This window comes from Phoca vitulina, unplaced genomic scaffold, assembly GCF_004348235.1.
Source record: "Phoca vitulina isolate PV1807 unplaced genomic scaffold, GSC_HSeal_1.0 scaffold38, whole genome shotgun sequence".
NCBI classification, from domain to species: Eukaryota; Metazoa; Chordata; class Mammalia; order Carnivora; family Phocidae; genus Phoca; species Phoca vitulina.
Window position 1 is genome coordinate 10,018,119 of NW_022589741.1, and position 27,976 is coordinate 10,046,094.

Sequence of the window (27,976 nt, forward strand, 5' to 3'; positions counted from 1 at the left end):
GCTGCGGGATTCCCACTGGGAACTTTCTCGTCTTCCTTCTTGGTTGGCAGTTGAGGCTCAGGACCACCCGGGAGCAGGGCTGAGAGCGTTCTTGTCTACTCAGGAGGCGAGGACTGGGACGAGGGGGAAACACCGGCACACACAACTTCTCCTTGGTCCTCCTTGGAGCAGCTCCTTTCCTCTTTCCCGCCAGTGTCCAGCCTAGTGGCTGTGGTCAGCGTCACCCTTTTCTGGAGGGGGCTGCAGAAGGCCTCCCTGACTCTGTTCCAGGCACACACACGGGGGCTTCGGCTACACCTGCCACGGAGGACGAAGGCGGGCAAGGGGCCTCGCATGTGACTCTTATCAGAGTTTTATTAGTTTGGAGCATGTGTAGTGATGTTACAGAGTCTGGGGCCCAGGGGCTCCCCCAAGCTGCAGCTTCCCCTCCTCCCTCAGGGCAGGGCCAGCCCAGGCCAAGGGGTATTCGGCAGCCCCCTCGCCACAGGTTCCTCTAAGGCGGAGACAGTGGAAGGGAAAGGGAAAGGGAGAGAGAAGAGGCAAAAGGGAAAGAAGAGGGGGGTTGTGGCAGAGTGTGGCAGGAGGCAGCCCCCCAAAGAACCTCCAGCACCCCAACCCAGGCCCCAGATGTGGTCACAAGCCCGCCTTCCCTGCCTGCTCCCAGCCTGGCCCAACAGTTGCTACGAGAAAGGATGCGCCGAGTCTGTCAGGAGGCAGCAGAGTGGGCTTGGGGGAGGTTCCTCTCCCCACGGACGTTCCTGGAGCCCTTCAAGACCTGGGTTCCTGCCCTCAGCAGGTACGGAAACCATGTGGGTGCTGGAGCGGGGCCGGGCAGGACCCACTCCTGTGGAAATGGAGGCTCCTGTCGGGCAGGACAGGGAGCGAGTGAAGATTTTTGGCTTGGACTCCTCTGGGGTTCACCCTGTGGTCTGGTATTTACATGGGTCTCCCAGAACTGCAGTTGCCTGGGGCCTTGGCAGGAGCTCTGGCTTCCCGGGCATGGCCTTGTGGGGTGTGACCTGTCCATCCCTCCCCACTGCCCGCCCCGGCATCGGCCTGTGAGGACCAAGCCGAACCCAACAGAAAGCACGGTCTCTGAGCCCTGCCTCCGGCCCTGGCGACCCCAGGACCCCAGAGAAAGGTCAGAGAAGGCGGCTGCGTCTTTGGTGCCAAGGAGAAAGGGCCTCGAGGTGGGGGGGGGGGCTCTCTGAGCTGCCCCTGAGCCAGGGGTCCAGCCTGAGGGCTGGCACGGTGCCTGGCTCCCGAGCACTACCCTGGCAGAGTGAGGGTGTGCGAGCACGAGGGGCATGGAGCCAAGCTAACACTGCAGGGCCTGCCGGGGCAGAGAGAAGGCCTAGTCCGCCCGGCCGCCCCCTGTCCACGGCTCCCCGGGCAGGGAGGTGGGAAGCGGGCTGCCGTGCAGGTGGGCCACAGGTCAGCAGTGCAGGATCTTCATGAAGGCCTTGCGGAACTCAATGTTGAAGGTGGTGTAGATGATGGGGTTCACGGCGCTGTTGACATAGCCCAGCCACGTGAAGGCGCTGTACAAGACGGGCGGGATGTTGCAGTCACAGTGTATGTTCAGGATGTGGGTGATGAAGAAGGGCAGCCAGCAGATGATGAACACGCCTGGGGGAGAGGGCAGCGGTCAGGCTGGCCCCTGGGGCCCGGGGGAGGCTGGGCGGGGAAGGCCCCCACTCAGTGGGTGCCTGGATTGGGTGCCGCAGGCCCTGGCCCAGGAGCACTGCAGGAGGAGTCCCGGTCTCAGATTCTAGAGCTGTCACTGACACCGTTTGCAGTGAAGGTCACTTTACTTCCCTCGGCCTTACCTTCCTCATCTGTCAAATGGGTATAATAACAGCTAGCCCACAGGGAAGGATAATGGGCTTGAAAACAGACCATGAGGTTAACATTCGGACGCAAGTCAGTAGAAATGGAAATATTTACTCTACTTTCTGGCCATTTTCGAGAACAAGTCTTCCTCAGCAGCTGGAAGTGGAGCATTTGGTCATTGCAGTGGGAAACGCCCAGTTTGAGCCCGAGGGACAAAAGGGAGAGTTAGATACCCTCTCGCTTAGGCTCCAGCATCCCTGTGGGGTAGACAGGGCACTGAGGGTCCCAGAGGCTCTGTGATGTACACAAGGCCACCCTGCTCATGAGTGACGAAGCCGAGACCTGAACTCCAGTCTAGCGAGGTCCCCCAGTGGCTCGGCTCTTGCTATGCCTTCCCCCAGCCCCTGGGGACACCTCTTGCTAATTCCTGCTTTGGGACGCTCTGACCCAGACTGACGTCCTGCACAGCGGCTTTGACTGACCCAGGACCTGCTGCTCCGGTGGGAGCCTCGGCTGGAGGCATCGTGAGCACACCGTGCCCCGCAGGCTCCCTGAGAGTCCCCAGCGCTGCAGCGAGAGCCCACGGACTCCAACCATCCTCTGTCACCCCCAGCCACACGATCAAGGGTCAGTCCCTTAACCTGCTGGGACCCTGTGCACGCGTTCACAAAAGCAGGGTCATAACACCCGTACCCCTCGTGTCACAGGATTGTCTGGAGGTCCAAGGGGAAGGTGAGTGTGGAAGGGTGTCCTGTGCTACCCTGGGTGCGATGGGGACAGCCGAGTACACCAGCCCCTCCTGCTCCCCACCACCCACATCAGTCTAGCCTTGTGTTTTGACTCATCATCTGGTTTTCTAGGAGACTTTTATTCGAGAGCCTTGCCTGGCTGACAGTCTGGGTCAGATCGTCAGGCCACCACCACGACCCTGAGAGGTAATCTCTTGCTGAGGGGACTCCAGAGAGAGAAAGTGACTTGCCTAGGATCTTGAGGTTCTGGGGGTCACTACGGTAGACTGGTCAAGCTCACAGTCTCTGAAGTCAGACTCCCTGAGTTTAAATCATAGGTCTTCCTTGGTCACGTCATATACCCACTCCAAACCTCAGTTTTCCCATCTGTAAAATGAGCATAATTATAGAATCTACTTAATGGGGTACGTCATTGGGTGTGGCCTGCATCTGAGCAAGGGCCGGTCCCATGGCCTGCCAGCCATGGTTAGGAAGGGGATGGCAGGTAATGGGACCCACAATGATGGGTCCTTTCCTCAGTAATGGCTGGACAGAGCTGGGCTGGCCTGACTCACCGAGAACAATGGCGAGCATCTGGGTGGCTTTCTTCTCCTTCTGCTGGGAGAGCTTCCTGCGGCTCATGGTCTTGAGAGAGGTCCGGGTTTTGCCGTTGGGCATGGACTGGATCTCAAAGATCTTGGCAATCTTGGGGTGGTCTTTGGCATGCCCATTCTTCTCTGGTTTGGCGGGGCTGTCGGCAGTGCTGTGGAGGCCATGGTGGGACGGGTCGGGGAGGGTCATCTGGTGGTGGCTGGGTGGTATGGGACTGTACCGGGTCCTCTCGGGGGGGCTGGTGCTGGACAGCATCTCCATCTCCAGTTCCTGGGCTCGGCGGGCAGCGTCCTGCACAGAGGCAGAGAACTCCAGGTAAAGCCAGGCAAGTTCTCAGGCATTTGCCACCCAGCCTCACCTGGTCCCCCCTGACCCTTCCCTATCCTCCTATCCTTCTACAAACACCCCAGGGTCATCAGAGAGGCAATGAGGATAATCACTGGGAGGCAGGAAGGGTTGGCGTATAGGACCCAGGACCCAGAGCAGTCCCTGCCTGCAGAGTCCTCCCCAGCCCCTGTCCCAGAGCAATCCTTGTGGAGCCTCAATAACCCCACAACCATTTGTGGGAGCTTACTGCCCCAACACTTCTCTCTTATTGACTGAGCAGCACGCACTGAGTACCAGCCAAGTGCCAGGCGCCCTAGCTGGCTGCAGGGAATAGGGTCCTGGTTGATGCTCAGTGCCTGCCTCCGGGAGCTCATGTTCTAAGTGCACAGAGGGCAGCCCTGTTCCTCCTGCCAGGCTGGCCCAAGGCACCTGCAGCAGCACTCACACGGGGGCTCCACGTGTTCTGCGTAGATGGATGCGGGGGCCAAAGGGCTAACCTCTGGGCCCCCCATCTTTCCTGCTGGGCTGACCTGGAGGCCCTGCTGGGGGTCCACTCATCTTCCAGCTTCTTCCCTGCCTTGGGGCCTCAGTCTGAACTTCTGAAGTGTCGCCTCGCCCTGCACCTGGGTGGTTTATCAGTGCTGCTGTCCCAGCCCCAGTCCTGAGTCCCTGTTGGGCACCCACCTCATAAAATGACTTCCTGGCGTCCTGCCCTTGCCCTGCAGGTGAACGGTGGGGGGCCCTGCTTCTGGAGGACACCTGACCTGGACTTCGTGTGTGGCCCTGTGTGGGCTCCCTGGCCCCGCTGGGGATGGGACACCTGCTGCTTGGACCCTGGTGCCACCATGGTCACTGGGCAGAGCCTGGGGTCTGCTCTGCTTCTGCATCTCTGGGCTCCACGTACAGGCTGCACTTCTCCACCAGCCCCGAGGCTGCTCTGCGCCGTCCCCCTCCACCACCCGCCCCCCAGGCCCACCTCCAGCCCCAGAACCTGCCCGCAGGAAGGCCGCACAAGCAAGTGGGAAGAACAGCAGAGGTGTGTGGGCATGTCGGAGTCACACAGGCTTGGGCTCAGACATGCGCTCTCTCACTAACTAAATGCTTGGCCTTGGGTGAGTTACCTCCCCTCTGTGAGCCTCTGGTTCCTCCTCTGTCAAATTAAAATCAATAAGCCTAATAAGACCTACCTCTCAGGGTCGCTGTAAGGATTTGATGAGATACTAGGAAGACGGTGGGTGTTCAGTGAACGGTAATAGCGTCTTATTTTTACTGCGTTATGGCCAAGTCCTCTCTCCCAACCACCTGCTTGTGCTGAGGGCGCCTATCTGTGCCTGCAAGAGCCGAGCCGTCTCGCCGCACGCCTGCCCGCGAGGTGAGCGTGGTGAGTCTGGCCTCCGCGGAAGCAACGTGGGGGAGCCTGGGAGGTGCTCCTCCCTCTGACTGGCTGCTGAGGTCTCTGAGAATCATGGCAGGTGGGTTTCCCTCGGGGCGGAAAGACCTGGCTCTGGGTCCCTGACCTGAGCACTTACCGCTCTCCGCCTGTTCACTGGGAAACTCCCATTGGACTTCATGATAACGGTGCAGAGTTTCATGTCCTCGGGGTGAGTGCAGTTGCCCTGTGGAGGGAGCCAGTACACTGGTCATGATGGGCAGGGGCTGCGAACAGACACCCAGTGTGGGGTAGTCAGGCTGGGCACAGGGGCTCCCAGAAGGGCAGAGTAGGAGGGCCTGAGAAGGCAAGAGTGAAGGATGGTACTGCAAGGAGAAATGGCGGGCAGGACGAGGGACAAACAGGCCCCGATTTTATGGGCACATGCTAGGCTTAACTCGTATCTCTCTCACACTGAATCCTCAAGACCACGCTGAGAGGTTGGCATTAGGATACCCATTTAACAGATGAGAAAACTGAGGCTCAGAGAAGTTAAGCAACTTGCCCAAGGTCATTCAGCAAAAAGGAGGGCATGCCAGGCCTTGAACCTGATATGTCTAACCCCCAAACTCTGGCTCCTTCCGTGCTCCCACACTGTCTTCCTCAGGGAGGGCTGAGCAGAGGGGGGAATTCACAAGACATAAGGAGTGGGGAGGGAATGAAAGAAAGGTGGAGGGGAGGAGGTGGAATGAAGGCAAGAGCCAGGGAGGGAGGAGGTGTGCACGGAGGGGAGGAGAGGGAGCGTGGAAGGTACAGGAGAGGGAGGGAAGCACAGAGCAATGACAGGGAGGGAGGGGCCACAGCGAGGAAAGGACAAGTGATGGGAAAAGAAGGAGAGGAGCCGAGGAAGAAGGTGCATTCAGACAGAGATCTCCAAGCAAAGACTTCTCCTCCCAGGCGGCTCTGCCCGGCCTCCGGCTCCTGGAGACTCCATCGCTCCACTGAGGTCCCAGCCTTCAGACTCGGCCCTGCCCAGGTGCTGGGAGCCCCTCCAACTCCGCGTCCCCCGCCTCCAGCTGAGCACGGGCCAGCCCCCTAGGAAACGGTGGGGGGGGGGGCACTGGAGGGGAGGGGGGATCTGGGGACCTTGAGCGGGGCCTTCAGGTTGGCCCTGAAAGCCCGGCTGCTCCGCTTCGTGTTGACCCGCTTGCGGCGCCTGCGGAGGACGATGTAGATCTTGATGTAGACCAGCAGGGTGACGATGAAGGGCACGTAGAAGGAGACGATGGAGGAGTACACCACGAAGGCAGGGTTGGCGATTATGCACTCGTTCTGGTCTGGGGGAAAGAGAGCCAGAGGACCCGCGTCAGCGGCCCAGGGGCCTTTCTCTCCCCGCGGGACTGAGCGCAGCAATGGGACAGGGAGTATGCCTGGGTGTCTGAGGTCGCCTGGAAATGCTAGACGGACACCAACATGCGGTGTAGACCAGAGATTGGAAAACACAACCTCGAGCAAAACGCTAAGCTGCTTCCAAGCTTTTCCATTAATATTCCCTCCTCATTTCTTTATTAGTTTTGCCATCCATGAATACCCAAGGGGAGCCCGAGTGTTTGGAAAAAAAAAACAGAAGGGAATTCTTTTAAAAGAGTAAACCCTTCTTTTAGCCCTTCCTGTCTACTTGGGGGAAGTCGGCCACCTTTCAGTTTTAGGAACAGGGTAACTTGGTCCTGTTTGCTGAACTCACCTGGGCTCCAATGTGCTTCCAAGTTCCCTTCCTGGTCTAGCCGATGTCTGTCCTCTATCTCAGGGCCTTTCCAGAAGGGCTGAGCCTATCAAGCCCTATTCCCGCTTCTTGGAATTCTCACAAGAGTTAGATTGCCAGGCTTCACTGTGTCCTGCCCCGTAACGGTCTGCAGAAGTACACCTGCATCCCTGGGCCTCCCCAGCGAGAGAAAGTGCTAGGCCCACGCCGGCAGGCCCAACACTTCGTCTACCTCAGATGCATGGCTCAGGCACGCTGCCCTAGCTCCTCCTCGTTCCTACCTTCCCTGCTCCAGGTGACTCAGGTCGGTGCTGGGCTTGGCCAGCCCTTGGGCTGCAGCCTCCTTACACAGATATCATCTCGGGGGAGGGGGCGGGGGAAGGGGCCCAGTAATCACCCCTGACATGTGCACACACACACATACACGCATACACATGCGGTTTGTGCGGCTGTCTGGCTTGCTTCAATTTAATAAACAAAGTTGAAAATGGCCAGACATCCTCTTGACTCACTACCCCCACTCCTCCCCCAACCACATCGTGCCCCGAGCTATCATTCCTCTCTGGCCCATCCACGTACAATTCAGAGACCCAGCCTGGCCTCAGTCCCTGGGTCTGCGCCAGGGGCTCAGCTCCCTCAGGGTCCTGCGCCGGGGGCCACTGGGGCCCCAGGCAGACCGAGGCAGGCCTCACCTGTGTTGTTGAGTCCGAAGAGCAGCGGGCAAGAGATGGTGAAGGACAGGACCCAGACGACGGCGATCATGACGGTGACGCGGCGCTTGGAGCTGTAGCGGGTGTTGTAGAGCATGGGCATGGCCACGGCTGTGTACCTGCGAGGCCGCGGGGCGGGGTCCCTGAGTCTGGGGTGCAGGCCCAGGGACCCCTCATTCCACAGCAGGTACACACCAGAGACACCCTGAGCCCTGGGGAATGATGGTTGTCACCTCCACGAAGCCTGCCTGTCTACTTTAAGTCACTCCTCCAGCGTTGGTGAGGCCCAATCAAGAGCTTCGGGGCTGACTGGCTACCATTTTCTCCTGGGCCTTCTTATCTATTACTCCAGTCTCCCTGCTTGGATTTTGGGTGTTTGAGGGGCCAGGGTCTGGGTCTTTGTACCTTTGAAACTGCACCTGTGCTGGGCTCTCAGAAGGTGGAAGTGTCTGCTGATGGACTGGGAGCCAGGCCCCTCAGAGCAAGAGTGAAGCCCCACTTGTCAGAAAAGAAGCACAGTAGTAATCGTTTACAATCACTCGTACTCCTCTACCCAGCGCTTCTCACAGAGCAGCTCATCTCATCTTGGAGAACCCCTTGAGGGGAGCAGGGACAGGGCCTCTGGGAGCCCAGTGGCCTGCGTGTGCAAATCAGTGAAAGGCTCCAAGGGTATAGCTTGGCAAGGTGAGCACAGCCTGGGCCCCCTCGGCCGCGTGCCTGTGCCGGACATGAAATGCACAGCCAGACGCCGCAGCCCCGCCTGGACGGGTGTCATCATCCTTGATTTCTGGACAAAGCAGGGTTGTGAGGACTTGCACACTCTGCCCAAGGTCACGTACGTGGGAAATGATAGACCTAGGGCTGCAGTCAGAACTGAGAGCCTTGGGCGCCTGGGTGGCTCAGCTGGTTAAGCGACTGCCTTCAGCTCAGGTCATGATCCTGGAGTCCCGGGATCGAGTCCCACATCGGGCTCCCTGCTCGGCGGAAAGTCTGCTTCTCCCTCTGACCCTCCCCCCTCATGCTCTCTCTCTCTCAAATAAATAAATAAAATCTTAAAAACAAACAAACAAAAAAGAACTGAGGGCCTTCTCCTCTTTACCAGTCGCTGTCTGGGTATCCTGGGAGCATCGCCATCTGGAGGATGGCGGCCCGTATCCCCCAGCCAGACACACGTGCACCTGCACATGTGTGCACATCTGCATACGGATGTGCACACTCACACGCGGGCATGCATGCACAAACACATGGACCCGCAGGCACACGGCCAGCCGTACAGCTTCATAGACAGAGCCTGCCCCTGCGGGAGAGCTGGGGAAGCCCGACATGTGACCGGCCTGGGTCCCCTCTCCCGCCCTGGCTGGGCTCACCTGTCGATGCTGATGGCACACAGGTTCAGGATGCTTGCCGTGCACATCATGACGTCCAGAGTGACAAAGATGTCACAGTGAATCCTGCTGAATTTCCACTCGCCCACCACCTGGGGACAAAGCACAGAACGGGTGGGCAGCAGAGGGGGAGATGAGCTTAGGCCCCAGAGCTTGGCTCTCCTGGGACAGATTGGGCCGCAGGCTCAGAGGGCAGCTGCGGGGGTCTTGTGAGTCTCCGGCTGGGGTCTGGGGGGAGAAGCGGGGCAGCAAGGGGGAATCTGAGGCCCTTGCCCTTGGTCCCCTCTCCTCCTAGACACATAAGGCCCCTTTGAGCCAAGAACGGGGCTAGACGAAAGATGAGCAACTTTCTACCGAGTGCCTCAACTTTGAGCCTTCATCTGTAAAACAGATGATCTGCGATCAGCTTGCAATCCCATTCCACCAATGGGGACACTGAACCTCAGAAATGGGCAGTGACTTGCCCAAGGCCGGTGAGGATGATGGCTCCGGGAGAGAGAGAACAGTGCTGCTCTTTGTCAGACCTGGAGAATGAAGAATGGAAAACCAGGGCTTGAGCTGTGGGAACGCCAGGCGGGGGCAAGGAGGGGCGCTATACCCACATATCCTTGTATGATGGGAATGAGGAGGCCCACTCCTGGCAAGAGCATCCCGCATCCCTCTCCCCCTCACACACACTCGTACCCCCTTACACACACACACACACACACACACTCCCATACCTCCTGTTTACACACACAGGCACTCACACTCACACAGCAGGCTGGCCCGGGCAACTTTGGAAGTTTGGAGCACTCTGGCCCTGAGCAGAATCAGGTCATGGAGATTCATCCTGGGCCTCTACCAACAGGAGAAAAAGGAGCTGGAAAGCCACCCCCAGAGCCTGGGGCAGGGCAGTACCCACTTTGCCCGCACAGCTCGGCCGCAGGGCTGATGATGACGCGCTCATTCTCCACGCTGCCCTTTCTTCTCTGCTCCCAGGCATGAAACCAAATGTTGGCACTTAAGCTCGGTGACAGGAGCGGTGGCCGCTGTTGTCAGACTTCATGAAGACAAAGCAGCTTGTCCCAGAAGATAGGGAGACGCCTTCTCTGGGCTCACATGGCCCACACCAGGGCACACCCCCCCACATGGCAGTACAGGGCTCCCCAAGATGGCAGGTCTGGATGGGGGTGGGGAACTTCTGAGTGTAAATAGAATAGACCTTTAGGGCACTGCTGGGAGGGCCCCAGGCCCACCTGGTCCACCCTCTGCCTTGAAGCCCCCCTAGACTAGTACTCCAGAGCTGCTTCTATGTCCCTGGGGATCTAGGTCTGAGACCCCAGGGCCCTCTTCTCTCCTTCCCTCTTTCCCTAGACACTTACGAGCAATTTACTACATGCCAGGCTCTGTCCTAGACTCTGGGGTACAGTGGTGAACAATATTGGCATAGTCCCTGCCTTTAGGGAGCTCTGCCGCTTTGCCGACTGTTTTCTCGGCCTGGAGTGCAAGCGCTTTGCTCCGCCCCCTGGATAATTCTTCCGGAAGCATCACTGCTTCCTGCAAGACTTCCTGTCCCCACATGCCCCCCATCAGGTTCCACACCCCCTGTGGGGACTGTTCCGTTGTCACCACCATCAGACCGCACGACAACGGTCCTATCGGGTCTTCACTGACGGCGGGCAAGCCCCGAAGATGCCGTAGGACATGGCCGGGCTCAGTACCTGCCGAATGAGTGAATAAAGGTGGCCTTGGCCTGTCCCCTTCTCAATCTCATCTGCCCACCTGGAAAATGCACATGGTAAACCCTCACCTCACAGGGCGGTGAGGCCAAAATGCAGACAAGTGACCCTGGCTCTCCTTCCTTAACATCCATTTTGAACGTTCCAGCCCATTTGGGCTGTGCTAAAGGAACCCAGGGGAGTGTTGATCCTGAGCACCAGGTGGAGGAGGCACAGGGACCCCCCCCCCCCAGGCGGGGAGACAGGGAGAGGGACCACTCTGGACCAGCCTCCCCTCCCCACTTCAGCTCCTTCTCCTAGATGTCTCCTCTGCTCAAGCCTACAAAATTTCATGTTTTCCTTTAAAAACGGAAGAACCTTCCCTCCCAGCCAGGGACTTGCCTCCGTAGTAAAGGTAAGCCCCTCGCTTGCCCAGGCAGGAAGGTACCTGCCCAGCAATCTGAGGGACCTTAGCCTTGGCTATTCCCTGAAAGGCTGGTCCGTTCCCAGACCCCAGAGTCCTTGGCAGAGAAAGGGGCGGGATCCAGGACCCAAGCCCTCAGATCCTCCCACGTCCGCCTGTCAGCTCTGGAAAGTGTCCACCGGGAGGGGCCTCCACCCTTAGGGACGCCTCCGTTAGTCGTTCCTCCCTTGCTGTGCAACCTGTCAAGACAGGCAACTTCTTAAAGCTTCTGTTTCCTCTTCTGTAAACTGAGAATAGTATCAACTCCAGGATTAGCATGGGTGTGGAGTCTATGTCTGCAAAACGCTTGGCGCAGCGCCTGGACCACAGCGGGGGCTGCCTGCTCTCTATTCGGACGAGCCCTCGGGGGACATTCCTGAGCAAAGGGCCTGCGGCACAGCCCACAGACACCCCTGCCTGGAGGTCCCAGACACAAACTGGGGGAGAGGGGAGGGATAAGGAGCACACAGAGCAGCCGCCCCTGCTTTTGAAGGGGGAAGAGAGAACAGGAAGCTTCCGGCCTAGAAGCATGAACATCCCCCTTCCTTGAGGCTCCTCCTCAATGGACTCCCATTTCCAGCATGATCTAATGAGCCAACCTGGGGCCAGAGTTCCAGCTGGGACCCACCAGCTGCATGATTTCTCTGACCACCTGGCTCACCACCTGTGAAAGGGTGTTTGTGTTGCAGTGACCTCGCAGGGCTGCCCTGAGGGCCACATGGGGAAACGCCGCGTACAGAGGACGGGACACGAGTCGTGGCCCTTAGTAAGCACTCTCCAACCTGGAGTTGGGATTGTCAAGGAACAAGCAGCCCATTTTATCAGGAGAAAAACTGAGCCCAGAGTGGAGGAAGAGGCCAGACCCGCGGAGAAGGCCCCAGGCAACTTGTTGGTGGGAACCAGGGACGAGCCACGCCTACAAGGCCGGGGTGCAGACCTACCTCCAGGTAGACGACCCACGGCATGACGAGCGTGGCCACCAGGAGGTCGGCCACTGCGAGGCTGACGATCAGGTAGTTGGTGGTGGTCTGCAGCGCCTTCTCGCGGGACACGGCCATGCACACCAGCACGTTGCCGAAGACGATGACAAAGATGAGCAGGGTGAGCAGCATGGCGTAGTAGTTGTAGTGGGGCTTGCCGGGCTTGCCTTCGGACCCGTTGAAGGGCCGGCTCCAGTTCCGGCTCTCCAGATCATCATCGTACCAGGACAGGTTCAGTGGATCCATCGGGGCAGTGGGGCCACTGGGTGGCCAGGCTCTGGCCAGGAAAAATAGACACAGGGAGTGAGCAGGAGGACCTCCCCAAGCATGCTGCCTCCCACAGAAAGCTCTGGAGCTAAAGCCAACCACCCTGGCAGTTTGTAGCACTCTTCAGCCTCGGGATTTTCCGTTCTGTATCTAACAATTTTCTTAAAATGTTGGAGCCCATGCCACTCTTCTGCCGGCAAGTTCTTGCAGATGGCAAAACAAATGAGCAAGTATGATTTTTTTAAAGATAATAAAATAAATGAGCTTGAAAAGAGCCAATCGTTCATTCATTTATTTATTCAACAAACACTGAGTAAGCACATCCCATGCACCACACACTTGAGACAATGTAGCGAGGAGTTCCAGCTTCTACAGGCAGGGACAGGAATATGCATTCATTCATTCTTGAGTCTATAAATATGTAGTGAGCACTGTTGTATGTAGTGCTAAAAACATGGGCAGGAACAAAATACACATGGTTCTCCAGCACAACAGCCCATGAATCAAGCAGTTTAATCTCTAAGCAGTGGGCACTAGGAAATGGAATGCAGGAGAGACACATAACCTAGTTTAAGGATGGAAAGACTTTCCAGAGAAAGTGACGTTCGACCGACACTCAAAGGTGCATAGGAATTAGCCACGGGAAGAGCTGGGAGCCCAGGGAAAGGTCTCGACACAAGAAGCAGCATAAGTCAATGACAGAGCGAGAGAGCAGGTGCCCAGTGGAAGGCTAGAGGAGATTCATTCGGGATAGCTGAAGCCCAGAGGGACTCGGCATGAGCTGAACAGGGGAGGCTGCCACAGCAAGATCCTAGACAGCTTTACAAGTGATGCCAGATTTGACTCTGAGGGCAGTGGGAACCACATGATCGGATATGGCTCCCAGAGAGAAGGTTCTAACCGCTGTATAGAGGATGGAAGGGTGTGGCCAAGCAGGTGGCAAGACAGCGGCTGGGAGGCTGTAGGAACCCAAGGAAGAGACGATGAGCTTCTGCAAGAGAACCCTGAGGACTTCCTGAAGGATGTGTCATGTGAGATGCAGTAAAAGGAGGAATTAGCCAGGCAACAGAGTTTGGGAGACCTTGCAGCTATTGAGAGTACAACACAGCACCAGACAACAAACAATTCTGTTTGGCTAAAAATGTAGGGCCTGGGGGTTTGGGAATGAAACTGGAGGGCCATTCATGGGCCAGATTGGGTCTCGTAAGCTTGGGAGCCCCTGAGAGGTTGGGTGCAGAGGAAGGACCACTGGGCTAGTGTTTTAGAAAAGTGGCTGCTGCAGTGTAGGGGGACCTTGGAGGGAGCCAGGCTGTGGCAGTAATTCAGGGAAGAGACGGTGGTTGTCTGAACGAAGGTGGCAGCAATGAGAACGGGGAGGTGTTCAGAATCAGTAGCTAACTTGTAAGTCAATTTCATGGAATTTGCTCATTGCGTAGATGTGGGATGGGAGAGGGGCCGGGGCACACGGCGGGGAGAAGGTGTAGAGGAAGACTGCGTTCCTGCCTTGGGCTCTGGAAGGCAGGAGGTGCTGCGCACTGAGAACAGGAAGCAGAGAGCCTGAGCGGCAGACTTGAGCTGCATCGGGCATTGACGGGCTTGACAGCCTGTGTTTTGATTGTGATTGGAACATTATGCACATATAATATAGCTGGCTTTTCTGCTAACAAAAGTGTTCCTAGTTTACAGGCTGGAATGCAGCTTATCAGTATTTCAAGGCATTCCACACAAAGCACCATGATTTCTGGGGGCTTTGCTACCCAAAGGGATTGGAAATCCACTAGTTTATGCCATGTGGGACGAACGTGGTACCATGTCCAAATCAGGGAGGGGAGCGCACCAGCCACAACAGGTCAGAGGGGACTCTGGAGAAGGGTCTGCCCACCTTCCACCCCCATCCTCGTCTGACACACCCGCTCTGCCGGCTCTCAGCAGGAGCGTGGATGATGTCCTACCCAGCACCACCAGTCTGGAGTCTCTGGGGAGGGCCAAACACCTAACTCCATGTGCAGTGGCGTGAAATGACCCCCATGCAACAAATCTTCCAGCTCTAAGGTGGTGAAGCTCGGCGTCACAGCGATGCTGCCCTCTGCGAACGCACCCAGCAGGAGAGCTACACGCACGTATGGATCACGCAACAGGGGCTGCTCCTGGTCCTTCGTGTTCTCAGTCAGCATCTTTTGAGCCTGGAGCCATAAAGCCATGTGCCAAGCACTGTCAGGGGCCTGGAGACACGGAGGCTCCCGAGCATTCTCTCTGCCTCCCCCCGCACTTCCTCTCCACGGGGCCAGTGGCCTCTGATGGAGACTCTGCGGCTCCCTGTCTGGCCCACCCCACCCCTTCTCGACACCCAACCAGCCTCACAATCCTGAGCCTGCCTATGATGTCGCTTCATACACCTGCAGAGGATTTGATAGTTTGCTTCGAACATACATATCGGATAATATATATATTATCTCATTTATCCTCAAAACCACCTCAGAGGCTTGTAAATATTATCGCAACTCTACGAATGAGAAAAATCTTTGGAAAACATCCCTTCGCCTCCCCCTGCTTGCCTAGCCCCTACCTGTCCTTCAAAGCCTTGCACAGAAGACTCCTTCCCTGGAACCCAATCTCAAGTGCTCTAGGCTGGACCACCTCCCTCCCTCCTTGGGGGGGTCCCACAGCATTGTTCCTGAGTTCTGTTCTGGAACACACCCCCTCTGTGTATCTGTTCCCGCCACCCCCCCACTGGATTGTAAGCATCTTAAGGTTACACCACATCTTGCTCATGCCTCATCTTCTTCATGGAATGAACAAATAAAAGAGCATACTCTCTTGTTCTCTGGGATCTGCAGATAGTAAGTTGTTTGCTGAACTGAGTCAGAGGCTCTGTGAGTCCAACTGGGAAGAAAAGCCCTCTGCCTGGAAATGTAGCTATAAAGATAGGCCACCAGATGAACAAGAGGCAAAAGAGAAAGACAGCCCAAGAGAACCACGGGTGTTGCATGTTGGATCCCCAAAAATAAGACTGAGGAGGAAGTTAGCGTGCAGGGAATTTACTGGGGACTGTTCTCAGGATGGAGGCTTGCAGAGAAGGGCAGGAAGCAGGACTGGGCCGAGGACAAGCTGGGCTGCTTTGCAGTCCCATCAAAGGCCTCAGGTGGCCTCCTCAGGGAACCTACAGAGGTGTCCCCTCTCATAATGTCACAGGGCGTGGGCTGGCCCAGGGAAAAGGTGTGACCTTGAGAGAGGCATCTCTCTTCAAGTGGGCACCTGCCAAGAGGGTAGGCGCATCTCAAACTGTCAGCTGTCGGCAGGCCCAGTAGTTGGGGAGGGAGTGTGTTGGTCCTGCAGGGGTCTGGTGACCACTCCGCCACTGGGCCGCTACAGTGGGTGCTCAGAAATCAGAGAGGGTATGCACAGGGGCACGGCTGGGGTGCTCATGGAGGGCTTCCCGGAGGGGGAAGAGCTTCAACCAGGACTTAAAATCATGGGTACAAGTAAGATAGCAAATGTGAGCATTGCTGGTCAGGGCAGGTTAGGGGGTGAGCACTCATCCCTCTGCGTGCTGGCTTCTCTGCAGGACAAGAGTGAGTCCCTTCACCCAAGGCTGGAAAGGCCTCATGCATTTAATTTTCTAATTCAGTATTTATTCTAGGTAGTTCTAGATAGTTTTTTTTTTTTTTTCTGATACAAATGTAATAGATTAACGTTACAGAAAGAATGGGAAAACCTAAATGCCTGTAGACCCTATTAATATCTTGGTGTAGGATTTTCTTCCAACCCCCAGAGCTAGCCCCAGTCCCTACTGTGTCCTCAGCACCCTTCCTACCTGGGGCCGACATCACTCACAAGCGGGGGCCGTCTGGCTAACTCCCACGCAACACCAAGCAGAACGGGAATTTAGACATCAGCAAATCTTGCCCCACCAAGGAGGTACTCTAGCATGAGAGATACTAGCGTAAGATAGGGTGAGGACCAAACAACCCGGGTTCCAATCCCAACTCCACCTTTACTAGCTCCGGTGTCTGGGCCAGACTACTTGGCTTCCCTGAGCCTCGGTTTTCCCACCTGCAAAATGGGGATAGCAATTACTGTCGTGAGGATAAAGTAAAATGATGCATGTGTGGCCGTCCCAGGTAAACTCTCAAGGATTGTGAACTTTACAAATCAAACCAAGCAAAAGAATTAAAAGAAACAAGCACTCAGACCATGAGCCTGAGGCTCCTGGAGGTGAAGTGACTGGACTGTCCAAATGCAGTCCATTGGGGTCCCGCTGTTATACCATGCTACCTCCTACGGCTCGTCCTTGGAAAGTGGGGGCCTAGGTGAGGGGAGAAGGGGTCCAAGACGCAGCAGACAACCCCTGGGAGGGAGTAAAGGAGAATAAAGGCAAAGTCTATGCCTGAGCCATGTAATACCAATTGCCATATTTCCTAGGCTCTAAAATAGAGGTGAATGTAAGATGCACCATTGTTTAATGCACCAGTAGGAAAGAAAAAAAATGCTATCAAATTGCAATACAGCTCTAAGATGGGGTCCACTGTAAAATGCATTCTGATTTCAGAGACATTAAAATGTGTGTATGTGGAGGTGGGGGAGGTGTGCATCTTAGAATGGTTAAAATACCGTGTCCTCCTGGCCACTTCTCTTTTGGCGCTTTCTCGGGACACCTGAGAAAACCCATCAGTCCCCACTCGGCCCCTGCCCCAGCTCCAGCCCCATCCCTTCTTTTCCTTCTGCCCAGGGCTCCAGGGGATGTCCCAGAAGAAGGCACAAAGGAAGGGCCAGGCTGTGGTCTTTCTCACCACAGGGGCTCCTGAAGGGCCCCTCAGATGCCTGCCCTTGTCCTACCCCTTGAGCCTCTCTGTCCCTGTCAGAGATTCTGCTCGTTTGGGGGAGGAGGGAGCTCCAGGTATTCTGGGCTGGTCCTGGCCCCAAAGAAGCCAGGTGAGGTCAGGGCCCACTCTGCGCCTCCTGGAGCTAGCAAAAGCCAAGCTCGATAGCAGTCGACACCTTAGATTTGCCAGGATGATCCAAATTTCTTGTTCCTTTTTAAAAAGGAGATGGCTACATGTATGACCCAAGGCGAATTATTCCTATAGGAAATTTCAGATAAATAAATCTCATATTATTTTAAAACTTTCTGTCATCAGAACAAGAATCTTGATTTGGAGTTATGAAAATATGGTCACCTTGTTCACCAACCTCCAGACGCCACCTCCATTCTCTTCCAGGTGGCTACCGTCTCACGTGTAAAATCTCCAAATCAGTCCCCATCAAGGAGCATTTAGTGAGTGCCAAATACATACATGGTCACTGCCATTGCTTAGCTACTTAGTCCTGTCTCCTGGAACAGGGATGAACGATCTAACCCTATTGGTAAGGATTGAAATGTGTGCCTCTCAATGTGTGCCTTGGGGAAGTCATAACCCCCAAGGTGATGGTATTCGGAGCTGAGGTCTAGATGACAGGAAGACAGGGTCCTCGGGACGAGATGAGCACCCTTAGAGGAAGAGACACCCGAGTCTCCCCCTCCTCGTGCCGTGCGAACACACAGTGAGAAGGCAGCCATCTACAAGCCTGGAAGAGAGCTCTCACCGGAACCCAACCATGCTGGCCCCTTGATCTCGGACAGCCAGCCTCCAGGATTGTGAGGAAATTAATTTCTGGGGTTGAAGCCCCCCCATCTAGGGTACTTTGTTAAGGCAGCCGGAACTGACAGAGACACCAGGAGGAGGAGCGGCTGCCAGTCCCCCAAAGTATCACCCTCCTTTTCCCTATGCAGGGAAGCGGGGCATTGCTGCTCCCCACGCCACCCTCCCCAGCAGACTGCTGGCAGAGGAGGTCCCGCTGTGCTCTGGGGCCTCCTAGGCTTTTTCTTTCCAGCTGCCCTGGTGCATGGGAAAGAGGAGGGAGCCAGGAGCTTGGGGAGCTCCGGGGCGTGGGGTCCCCGCAAGCCTCAAGCCATCTAAGCGCCAGAGATCCCCTGACCCTCATCTGTCTCCAGTACTCAGCTCAGAAGGGCAACCACCGACTGAAAGACCTTCCAGAATCATCCACTCTGGTGGTCTGTCCCCCTTGCATCGAGTTCTCCTGAACATCCAGCCTAGCTCCGGTCTGCTCTGATGCTTGCCGTCCTCAGAGCCCATACCGCAGAGCGTCCCAACGCGGTGTCTGGGGTGAATGAGGTGTGCGGGCTTGTCAGTGCGAGTGGATGGTGGAGCGGGCTTTTCCAGCCTCCAGGCCTCCGCCACTTATCCTCTGGGCTTTCCGCATGCGACCATTTCCTGTTTGTGCCCTCATTTGAAAAGGAGCTAGCTGTCCAGTTGAGGAAGGCAGTGAGAGCCCAGACAGGTAGCTGGGGCCGAGCTGGCCCACGAGGCCGCCCTGGCCGACTCACACAGTCGGCCTGCGCTGGGGCAGGGGAGGGGAGGAGGGGAAGGTGGAGGCTGTTGAGAGGAGGCAGGCAACTCTCCCTCCTCCCCCCGCAGCTGCAGACACAAACAGCCTCTCACAAGTATGTTGGAAGAAAAAAAAACTCCTTTAAAATTCCACAGTTTGAGGCTGACACCCCAAACTTGGAGGCTGCAGTTGCCCTTGGTCCCCAGCCTGGTGGGGTGGGGCCAGAAGGGTCAATCCGTTAGGACAGCCTGGGACCCTGGAGGAAAGCTGGCTGATGGGGGGGGGCGGGGTGAGGGGGACCGAGGGAAGGCTTCTGTCCTCTCTCTAGTATGATTCCATCCACCTGCAAAACTTGGGGGCGCAGGGCCCAGAGGTGGGGCGGGAGGAAGCCTGGGCGCAGTATAAACTCCAGCAGCCTGCTTCCCGCGGTGCTGCCTCCCCGGAAAGTTTGGCAGTTGAAGGAATCAAATTGTCTAATTAAAATGTAACAATCTCTTATCAGGCTCTATGGCTGGTGAGACAGTGCTGTCTTAAACACATCATTTTCCCTCTTCTCTGAAACTTGAAGCATTTCAATGGAAAAGGAGGGGTGGGGAGGAGGGTACTTGGCATTTGCATCTCAAAAGCAGCTTGTGGGAAGCGGGGGAACTGGAGGGGAGTGGGGAGGGAGTGGGTAAGGGGCTCTCCCCAAGACCCAGGGATTCAAGCCGCCCTGGCTCCTCTCACGGGGTCCAGACTCGGGGGTGGGCACCTCCCCTGTGCCTCCCGCGGCCCCAGGAAGAGTGGGATCTGGAAGGAAGAGGGAGAGGATGGAGCCCCCAGTCCTTCCTACAACAAAGGGAAACCAGAAGTCTTTAACTAATGCCCTTGCTTACTGGGCCCAGGAGGTCAGTGTGGGCAGGGGAGCAGGGGAACTGGGGCCTCGGATTCCCAGAGCCGTCAGCCAGGCAAGGAGGGCCTTCCCGGCTCAGACTTTGGGAAGGCCAGTGTGGTGGATGATGGCCAGGCAAGGGGAAGGAGGGATGGATGCTGCCACCTCCGGGCTCACCCTCTCCTCGGCCCTGAATCTTCCCTGGCCTCCCAGGCCCAGAGAAGAAGGGGGAGCCGGGCGGTGAGGCCCTGGGTCTGGCTCAGGGGCCAGCAGTCATTCTTAAGGGAAGAAACACTGATTGCTTTTGCCCAGGAGTGGGGGAGGGCCCAGGTACGTCCTGTACTTACAGGTTCTAGGGCTTGGCCATGGGGTGGGGTACCTATTCCCTCCTGGACTCCGCCATTGCTCCTGCTTGTCTCCACCCAGAGCCTCAGGGCAGCTGTGGGGGATCAGGTGTGGACTATTTAAAGAGACCTAGGCTAGTGGGGAAACCAGCCCTCCAGAGGCCTGGGAGGGAGGGTAGGCCACACACCGACACCGCCCACTTTGTGCCCTCTCCAGATCTGGCAAACCTCCTAAGTCCAACCTGGAATCCTGCAGGGACAGCGAGGGAGCAAAACACGGGGCCAAGCAGCCAGGCCGCTGCAGGGTCTAGCTCTGTTATCCGTGGGGAGAATGATGCAGGTTTCCTTAGAAAGTGTACAACCGCCTCTCTTCCATTCTTGCTCACTGGCCGTGTCTGGTACCACCCAGCAGGAGCCAGGAGAGGGGGTGCAGTCCTAAGAACCATCGGTGGCCCCCCCTGCGGCGGTATCCCAGGCACCCGCTCTGAGCCCGGAGCTAAACCTGGCCAGGCAGCCCCTTGCCTCCTACCTCACAGCCGAGAGAAGCTGCCCTCGGGTGCTCGCTCAACTTGCGTCCTTCCTTCCGCAAAGCTACCAGCTAGGTACCACCTGCTCCCTGCTCCCGGGTTCCCGGGTCCCAACCCCTAACCGGGCCCAGCCCTTCCAGGTAGGTTCAAGATCCCATTGTCCCAGCTGGCCTCGTCCTCCTTGTCACGCTCCAGGACAAGCCCTTCTCCAGGGAAGCCTCCCTGAGGCTCCAGCCCAGAGCCATCCTCTGCCGTACTAGGCTCACGGCACCTGGGCTCCTTGGGGGCCCTCATCACAGGTGTAATTAAGTCACGTGTCTAATGATTTGTTTAGTGTCTGTTCTTCTGACCAACCGGGGAGCTACACCGGTGTAAGGAGGACACTTAGCTTGTTTTTTTTTCTTTTTGGTCTTCTCACTTTCCAGCGTGGTGGTGGCCATGGTAAGTAAATGTCTGGGAGGCATCCATGGGAGCCGGTGCCCCACTCAAGTGGGGAGGAGCCAGGCCCAGGGTCTTTTTCTGCCCTGGTTGTTGTTTCTCCCCTGGAACCTTCTCAAGGGGTATCAGTCGCCTCCCCCGAGATCTCTCTCTGGCCCTCTGGGTCTGGGTCATGGGGTTGGATACCCAGCTGGTTGGGGTCCATTCAGGCAATTTTCCAGTGGGCACATGGGGTTACAAGCCATTGAAAGAGAGAACACATGTGTGTGAAGGTGAGTGAGTGTAGGTGTGTGGGGAGGTGGGGAGACAAAGTGAATTCTGTGGGAAGGGATGCAGAGAGCCGGTGGGGATGGCTTCTGGGCTCCCAGAAGGCCTGGGGGGCCCAGGGGTTCGCAGTGTCTAGAGGAGCACCCCACGGCGGGAGTGATGTCCCAGCAGGCCAGCACGGCTGGAGCCATTTCCCATGCAGCACCAGCCAGCGGCCATAAAGCATCCACGGGGAGCCCCCAGAGTGTCGCTGGGACAGGGTGGGTCCCAGGGAGAGGCTGAAGCACGCACGGCTCTCCTGTTGTGGAGGCGGCCCCTGCGTGGGAATTTCTCCAGGAGCAGAAAGAGACCAGAGTGGAGCTTGACTGGGAGCTCCAGAAGGAGACCAGAGTGGAGCTCCCCACCCCTCATGCTGTCATCCTGGACACCCTCTGTGTTTCTCCCTCTTCCCAAGATGGCCAGGTACCCGGGGTCTGTCCAGGGGTCCTTGGGAGTGTGGAGTGCCCCGAGAGACTGGGACAGAGGAGGGCTGCGGGGCCTTGAGGCCTCTCCCAGGTTGGCTCAGGGCTGGGCCCGGACCCCCCGGCATCACCCCCGAGGTCTACGGTAGGGTGAGGCAGGGTCTGGAGACCCAGGGAAAGCAAGAAGGGCGTCTGCCTGACAGCCCCGACACTGTGCATTTTGAAGGTTCCGTAAAAATGTCTCCTCACAAACTGTCAAAGTGTCACAAATTAATTAACTGTTAGCTGGGAGTGACTCAGTGTGGGGAGGGGGTGGGGAGAGAAGGCTCCGGGAATGCTAAGCGGGGTGGTGGCGGTACTGTTCTCTGCGTGTGTGAGCTGCCTTTTGATTAAAAATCCTCGCAGCTCAACACCGTGCGAGGGAAGGGGCAGATCACTGGGGCAGCTCACGTGCCGAGCAGAAAATTGGCAGGTGGGAAGCAGGGTGGAGGGCGTGGGGCCTGGGGCCCCCTCCCCGAGGAAGGGAACACGGTGGGGAGAAGGAAGCCTCTAGAAATTGTTCAGATCTAAATTCAGAAAGGAGCCCACAGGCTGACACTGTTTTTCCCCCCTTTCTTTCTCTTTCCCTCCCTTTGCAATCACGACCCCCCCCCCCCAGGATGACAAGAATTGGGAAGTTGACCTGGGTTTGCCCTGAGGGCCAGGGCACGGAGCCCAGGAGGCAGGTCCACTTAGCCAGACTCACCAGCAGGAGCCAGGAGAGGAGGGAGGGTGGGTCTCAGACCAGCCTCCTTGACCTTTACTTTAATTTCAGGAGAGAATTGAGAAAACATGCTCTTGAAAGCCAAGAGGGAGACAAATCCTGAACCTTATTGCTCTGGAAGGAGGAAAAACAGTCCTTGCTATTTGGCAGAAAATTGCTTCACTTTATGAAAAGACACCCCTGTTCATGAAAACAAAGAGCGGGTGAGTCCAAATAGCAGCCGGCATCCACCAACCTGCTGCTGGGAACCCTGGGGTCCCATGACACCCCCAATCCTTCCACTCCAGCAGGCTGGTACTGGGGACTGTGGGGACATTTCTTTTCCAGGAAGGAGAAAGGAGCCCTTCCCTAAATGCGGGGTGGGGGAGCGGGGGCAGCAAGATCTAACTTTATGACTCCTGCCCAGATATCTATCTGTACCGCAAAGACCAACTGAAGGTAAAACTTCACTGCTGGGATGCAATCAGCAAGATCCAGATTGTGGAAAAATATAATAAAAGAAACTTGAAAGCCGAATCGGCCGATTATAATGTGGGGAACTTACTTGAATCCTGATTCAAAGAAACCAACTTTTTAAAGATCCCTGACATTTCACGAGACCGTTGAAAATCTGAAGAGTGGATTTCGACGCTATTAAGGATTCCCTGGGAACGATTTTTAGGCGTGGCAGCAGTGTTCCAGTTCATTTTTGTAGCATCCTGATGGTGCGGGATACACAGTGAAATATTTACAGATGAAACTAGATGATGTCTGGGATCTCTTTGAAACGAGTGTAAGGGGGCTATGGATGACTCCAGATCGGCCATCTGCTGGTCGTGGTGGAAGCTGGGTGATATGCCAGCCTTGGGTCCTCCCTTTCCCAGAGGATGGTGGCTCGGCTGGCAGGACAAGAGGTAGTGAGGGACAAATGGAACAGCTACCAAGCTCCTACTCCATACTCGTCACCGTGTGAAGCGCTGTGCCTAGATCATTTCCCTTCGTCCGCACCACAGCCCTATGAGATGAGACATGATTTCCGCATCTCGGATGAAGAAAGAGGAACGGGGGGTGGGGGGGATCTGGCCCGAGTTCACCCAAGCGGGTTAGGGACACAGATCCATCTTCCCGCAGAACCTGCAGACACGGTTCCTTCAAGGGCATGTCTAGGCTCTCACCCCAGCAAGCTGTTAGGTCTCTGACTGGTGTCTGCAGGGCCCCAGAGGAAGGGCTCACAGCCTTATAAAGAGGGAAGTGGCAGTCCGGGCCGCACGCAACCTTCCTCAGAGTCCCGAGTGCCCTCAGACTACCGATGTTTTCCAGAAAATGACACTTGGGGAGTCTCTAGGGCATCAGGCTGCTCAGCCCAAGTGAGCTCCGAGGAGGACGGGACGTGCTGGATCCCAGGTAAGAGCAGCAGAGATTGTGGCTAAGAATGGGGGTCTGCCCAGGGGCTGCCTCTGGGCTCACCCCTTCAGGCCAGTCCAGGACAGGCTGGGGTCACGGACAGAGCCCCTGACTTCCTCTGCCACACGACGGAAGCAGGTAGGAAGGGCAGCCACAGCGATGGGCAGACAGTCCTGATAGCCTGCTCTGTGCCCACCAGCACTGCACACCGTTCCCCCATCCCATCCCTGTCTCCAGCATTTGAGGCTTCTCCAAGCAGCAATGACCAGAATATGAAGAGGAATAGCTTCCTTCCATCCCAGGAATTGAAGAAGAGGAGTCAATGCAGCCTGTTAGTTTTTTATTTTTAATCGGACAGACAGACCGATCTGGCTTTCAATCTCACCCCCAATGCTTGTTAGCAGTATGGCCTTGACAATGCAATTACTCTGGGCCTCGGTCTTCTCATCTGTAAAATGGAGACATAACTCCCTCCTCACTGGAGTGGCTGGGAAATTAGCTTAGAAAATGGATATGAAGGGACCAGTAAGGGGTACATGCCCAACAAATGGCAGCTAATATAATGAAAATGGATGCTGTGGCCACCAAAGAGGTGGGGCTAAGCTCTGTGACGGGGTCCAGGCAACACACCGGGGGCTGTGATGAGTGTTGCTGGGGGAGAGAGACCCCAATTTCTCTGTGGCCCCTAACCCTCTGAACAATCCAGAGAGAATACAGCTATACCACATGAAGTTCCCACCAACCAGCCCTGAGATGTTGTGGGTGCATGGCAGGCGACTTTGGGTAAAGTCTTCTCAGCCTGTGCCATGTGGATTTACCGCAACCTCGACCCTTCCCTCTGAATCTTTGAGAAAGAGAAGCCCGACTTGGCCTGTGGCCTTCCTGGTCAACTCTAAGGCTGCCCCAGCTACAAGATGCCTCTGTTCCTGAAGGTGGGGGTGGGCCAGGCACGCAGTGAGACCTGGCAGACTCTCTGAGGTATCAAGCAACCATCAACCCTGGATCATCTCGTCTAACCATGCAGATGTCTGACCTGCAGAAGGATAATCTAGTTCCCTCTGCTGAGCCACTTCTCTGATCCTCAATTTAATAATTAACAATAATTTAATAACAAGAACAGACGTCCCTAATTTCAGCGAGAGGTAGAAGAACCAAATAAAATGTTATGTTTCAAAGTGTCTTGCAAACTCTAATGTCCCATAAAAATGATAGTTAGTTAGTTAGGATCACCTCCATGGAGACCTTTCTCTGGCCATCTGGAAATTGATCATACCTACATTCTCATTAAAAAGCCTTGGTGCTTGCTACTATCCGATTGCTGTTTGCATGTGTTCCTTGGTACCTACCTTGCTCTGTGTCTGCCCCATCCCTCTGATGTGTCCGTGAGGTCTGACAGGCAGAAGGTGTTTTAATCCCGTGTACATCCTTAGCACCTCTTGGGAACGCTACCAGCTTAACTGGTGTTAATGAGCATCTGTGGTGAGGGTGGGCACGGATACAGCCGTGCTGCCGTGAACATCTCTAAATAGGGTGAGACCACTTTCCTTGTGGGGTTATTTTGAAGGTTAAATGAGGTACATCAAGCCCTTAGCATCGTCTCTGGCTCAGAGACGATGCTATTGTTCCTATTCTCTTGATAGCTGACCTGGGAAAATGTAGAGAATTGAATTTCACACCTGGAAGAAACCTTCAATCTAATCTCTTCACTTTACAGAATAAAAAACTAAGATGCAGAAACGTGAAAGGACCCACCCAAGTTCCCAGAGCCAGTTGCTTTCATTACCAAGATGGTGGTCAAGGTCTCTAGACGGGCCCCTCCCCTAGCTTTACAGGGCTCTCCAGGCTCTCCGCCTGGCTGGTGGACCCGATCCCAAGGAGGGCAGGTATCAGCTTCCCCCGTGGTCACTATCATGTCATCAGCAGCCGCATCTTCAAAGACGTGAAGTCAGCTCAAGGAGGGCGATTCTGGGGGCCCCATGGGTATCTCTCCTGAGTCCCCCGTGACGTCATCCAACTTGTTGGATCTGTCCCACCCCTATCCTCCTCAGAGATGTACACGTGCGATCGGTCCTTAAAAGGGCTGCCTGCCAAGCCTGACACATGCATTCCTCGGGACATCGGTGAGGCCGTGCACACCGCGGGTTATGAGCTCGTGGATGGTCGCCACGTGCAGGGAGCAGCCCAGCACCTGCTAGGTTTCTTTATGGGCTGCTGCTTCCTGAAACAATGTTTGTGGGAGGTGTCCTGTCCCCTTCTTCTCCTGGAACCTGGGGAAAGGACTGAGCCCCCAGATGTGTGGCTCCACAGCCTGACGGGGGCAGTGAGGGCGACAAGAGCAGCCAGGACTGCTCGGCTCCGCCCCAAGACGGCAGGATTGCTGCTTGGCCAGAGGAGGATGGCTGGGCCCAGGGACCCGCTCACCCCAGGCCTTCTCTGGATAACTCGGACCCAGAGACCCACCTGTGGGTGGGGGGAGGGGAGGAAAGGAGAGAACCACCGGAGAAGGTGGCTGTTGGGAGTGTCACTAAGGAAACGCCTCTGGCTGGAGCTGCCCCCCTGCCTGCCAATCCTGAGAATTTCGGAGGCAGAACATAAACTCTTCAGTCTTAGCCTAGGACTCCTGGGACACAGATGAGCTAAGTTTTCAGAGCCCGTCGTGGCAAACAACATAATGTCACTAATCAAACTTCCTGTGCGCCCACCCAATTTGATCCATCAGCCTTTTGATGCACTAAGTGAAGATGAATTAGGAGTAACGAGGCTGTGACAGCTCCCTGAGGCACAGGCTGACGGGGAGCTGTGATGACTGAGGCAGGAGGGCGGGGGAGCTCCTCGGAGGATCAGCTCCAGCTGCCGGTTCCTGCAAATAACCCGCCGATGCCAAGGCACCTCGGCTCCCCCTCCCCCAGTCCCGCGCTCTCTCACACACAGTCACCATCCGAGAAGTGTAAGCCGGTGTGTGTCTGAGAAACAGACTTGGCTACCTTCCTACAACGAGTGACACGCCAGAAGCCCCAAGCCAGTAGCAACGTGGGGCGGGTCAGAACACGGAATCGACGCATCTGGTCGCATGGGGGACACGGAGGCTGACAAGGGCAGGCTGGTAAAATCCCTGCTGGCAAGGCGGCCTGCCACTGAAGTCCCCACCAGCCCGGCCACAGAGACGCAGCACTACTGAGCCAATTCCTTTTCTACCAGAAGGTGCAAACTGGCCGCCTATGGGCCACAGGGAGCTTGCATACTTGTTCCGTTGGGCTCACATAGAGAACATTGTTGGAAAATCGCAGTTTATGGTCGATATTTAAAATTTGGAGATTTTATATTAAAATAGACCTCTAGCTTCTCTTATAAAAAGAATCACAAGATTTTGGAAATACTGGCTTAGCATTCTTGCAAGGCAATAGCAGGCTGGGGTCAAGTAGAGGCAGCCCCCTTTACACGGGCACACACTGAGTGAAGAAGGCAGAGGCCCTGCCCAAGCAGAGGAGGGTCCAGCTTATGGAGAAGGGACTGTGTCTGTACTCCAAGAATGGAAGAAAAGGAAGAAGGAGCTACACCTCCACCCTGGGCTTCCCACCCCCTATGTTCTCCCTAGATGCCCCAGCACGCAAGGGGCAAAGCTCCAAGCCTTTGGCAGAGGCCCCTTCCTCCTGTTGCTATGTCCAGCCTCAGCTGGCTGGGACACAGTGTCCTCAAGTTTGCCACAGTCCTCACTAATCCTTATAGCCCTGTGCTCAGCTGGTTTCTCTCAATTTATATTTACTGCCAGGCCCCAGAATATATTTAAGTTTGAGTCCCCTGTTCTATAAGAGTATCCAGCGTAGTAGATCTGCTAATATATTGCTGAACTACAAAGGCTGTGTCTGAACGATGCTCTAGTATCTTCTTACTTGATGCTCACCATCAAGGCTGGTGGTGGCAGGAAGATGGGCACTTGGAGGTTGGGGAGGCTTCTGGAAACACAGGTAACTTTTGAGCAAAGCAGAGTTTTTTTCTAACCCTCCCCAGCCGTGCCTGGAGACCTCAGCCCTCTCTCTGGAGGCCCCTGTCCTACGGTTTCTGAAGCACAGCCTCCCTTGGGGGCCTTTCTGTCAGCTGATGTTCAAAGAGACACAGGAAAAACAAATATCTCTCCCCAAAGGTTGCCTTCGCTCTAGCCTTTCTGATTGATCCTCTAGTTATATTTGTGGCCCAGGAAGTCCTAATCTCTTCAACAACCGGAGTGTTCACCACAGGTTGAAACAAAACATCCCATCTTCCTGGCATGAGATAAATCGAGGTCTGCAATTTTTTGCATGTACCAGCCTGAGAGGCAGAGCCGCTGGGGACCTGGGACAGGTGGCCTGCTGGTCTTGGCTGCCTTTCTTACTCGGCAAGATGTCGGACTCCCTGCGGGAAC

General features: G+C 56.0%; 1 protein-coding gene across 1 annotated transcript in view; it reads right to left on the reverse strand.

Annotated features, from left to right (window-relative positions):
• Nucleotides 1-1,184: 1,184 nt before the first annotated feature.
• The window catches only part of DRD2 (dopamine receptor D2), a 58,148-nt gene continuing 31,356 nt past the window's right edge, over nt 1,185-27,976 (reverse strand). Inside the window, exons 2-8 of the mRNA XM_032427958.1 lie at nt 11,831-12,146; nt 8,709-8,818; nt 7,324-7,460; nt 6,016-6,206; nt 5,030-5,116; nt 3,137-3,464; nt 1,185-1,629 (exon numbers count right to left, since the gene is read on the reverse strand). Of these exons, the coding sequence (XP_032283849.1) occupies nt 1,436-1,629; nt 3,137-3,464; nt 5,030-5,116; nt 6,016-6,206; nt 7,324-7,460; nt 8,709-8,818; nt 11,831-12,115 (1,332 nt within the window). The 5' untranslated portion in view covers nt 12,116-12,146 and the 3' untranslated portion in view covers nt 1,185-1,435. The remainder of the gene's footprint in view (nt 1,630-3,136; nt 3,465-5,029; nt 5,117-6,015; nt 6,207-7,323; nt 7,461-8,708; nt 8,819-11,830; nt 12,147-27,976) is intronic.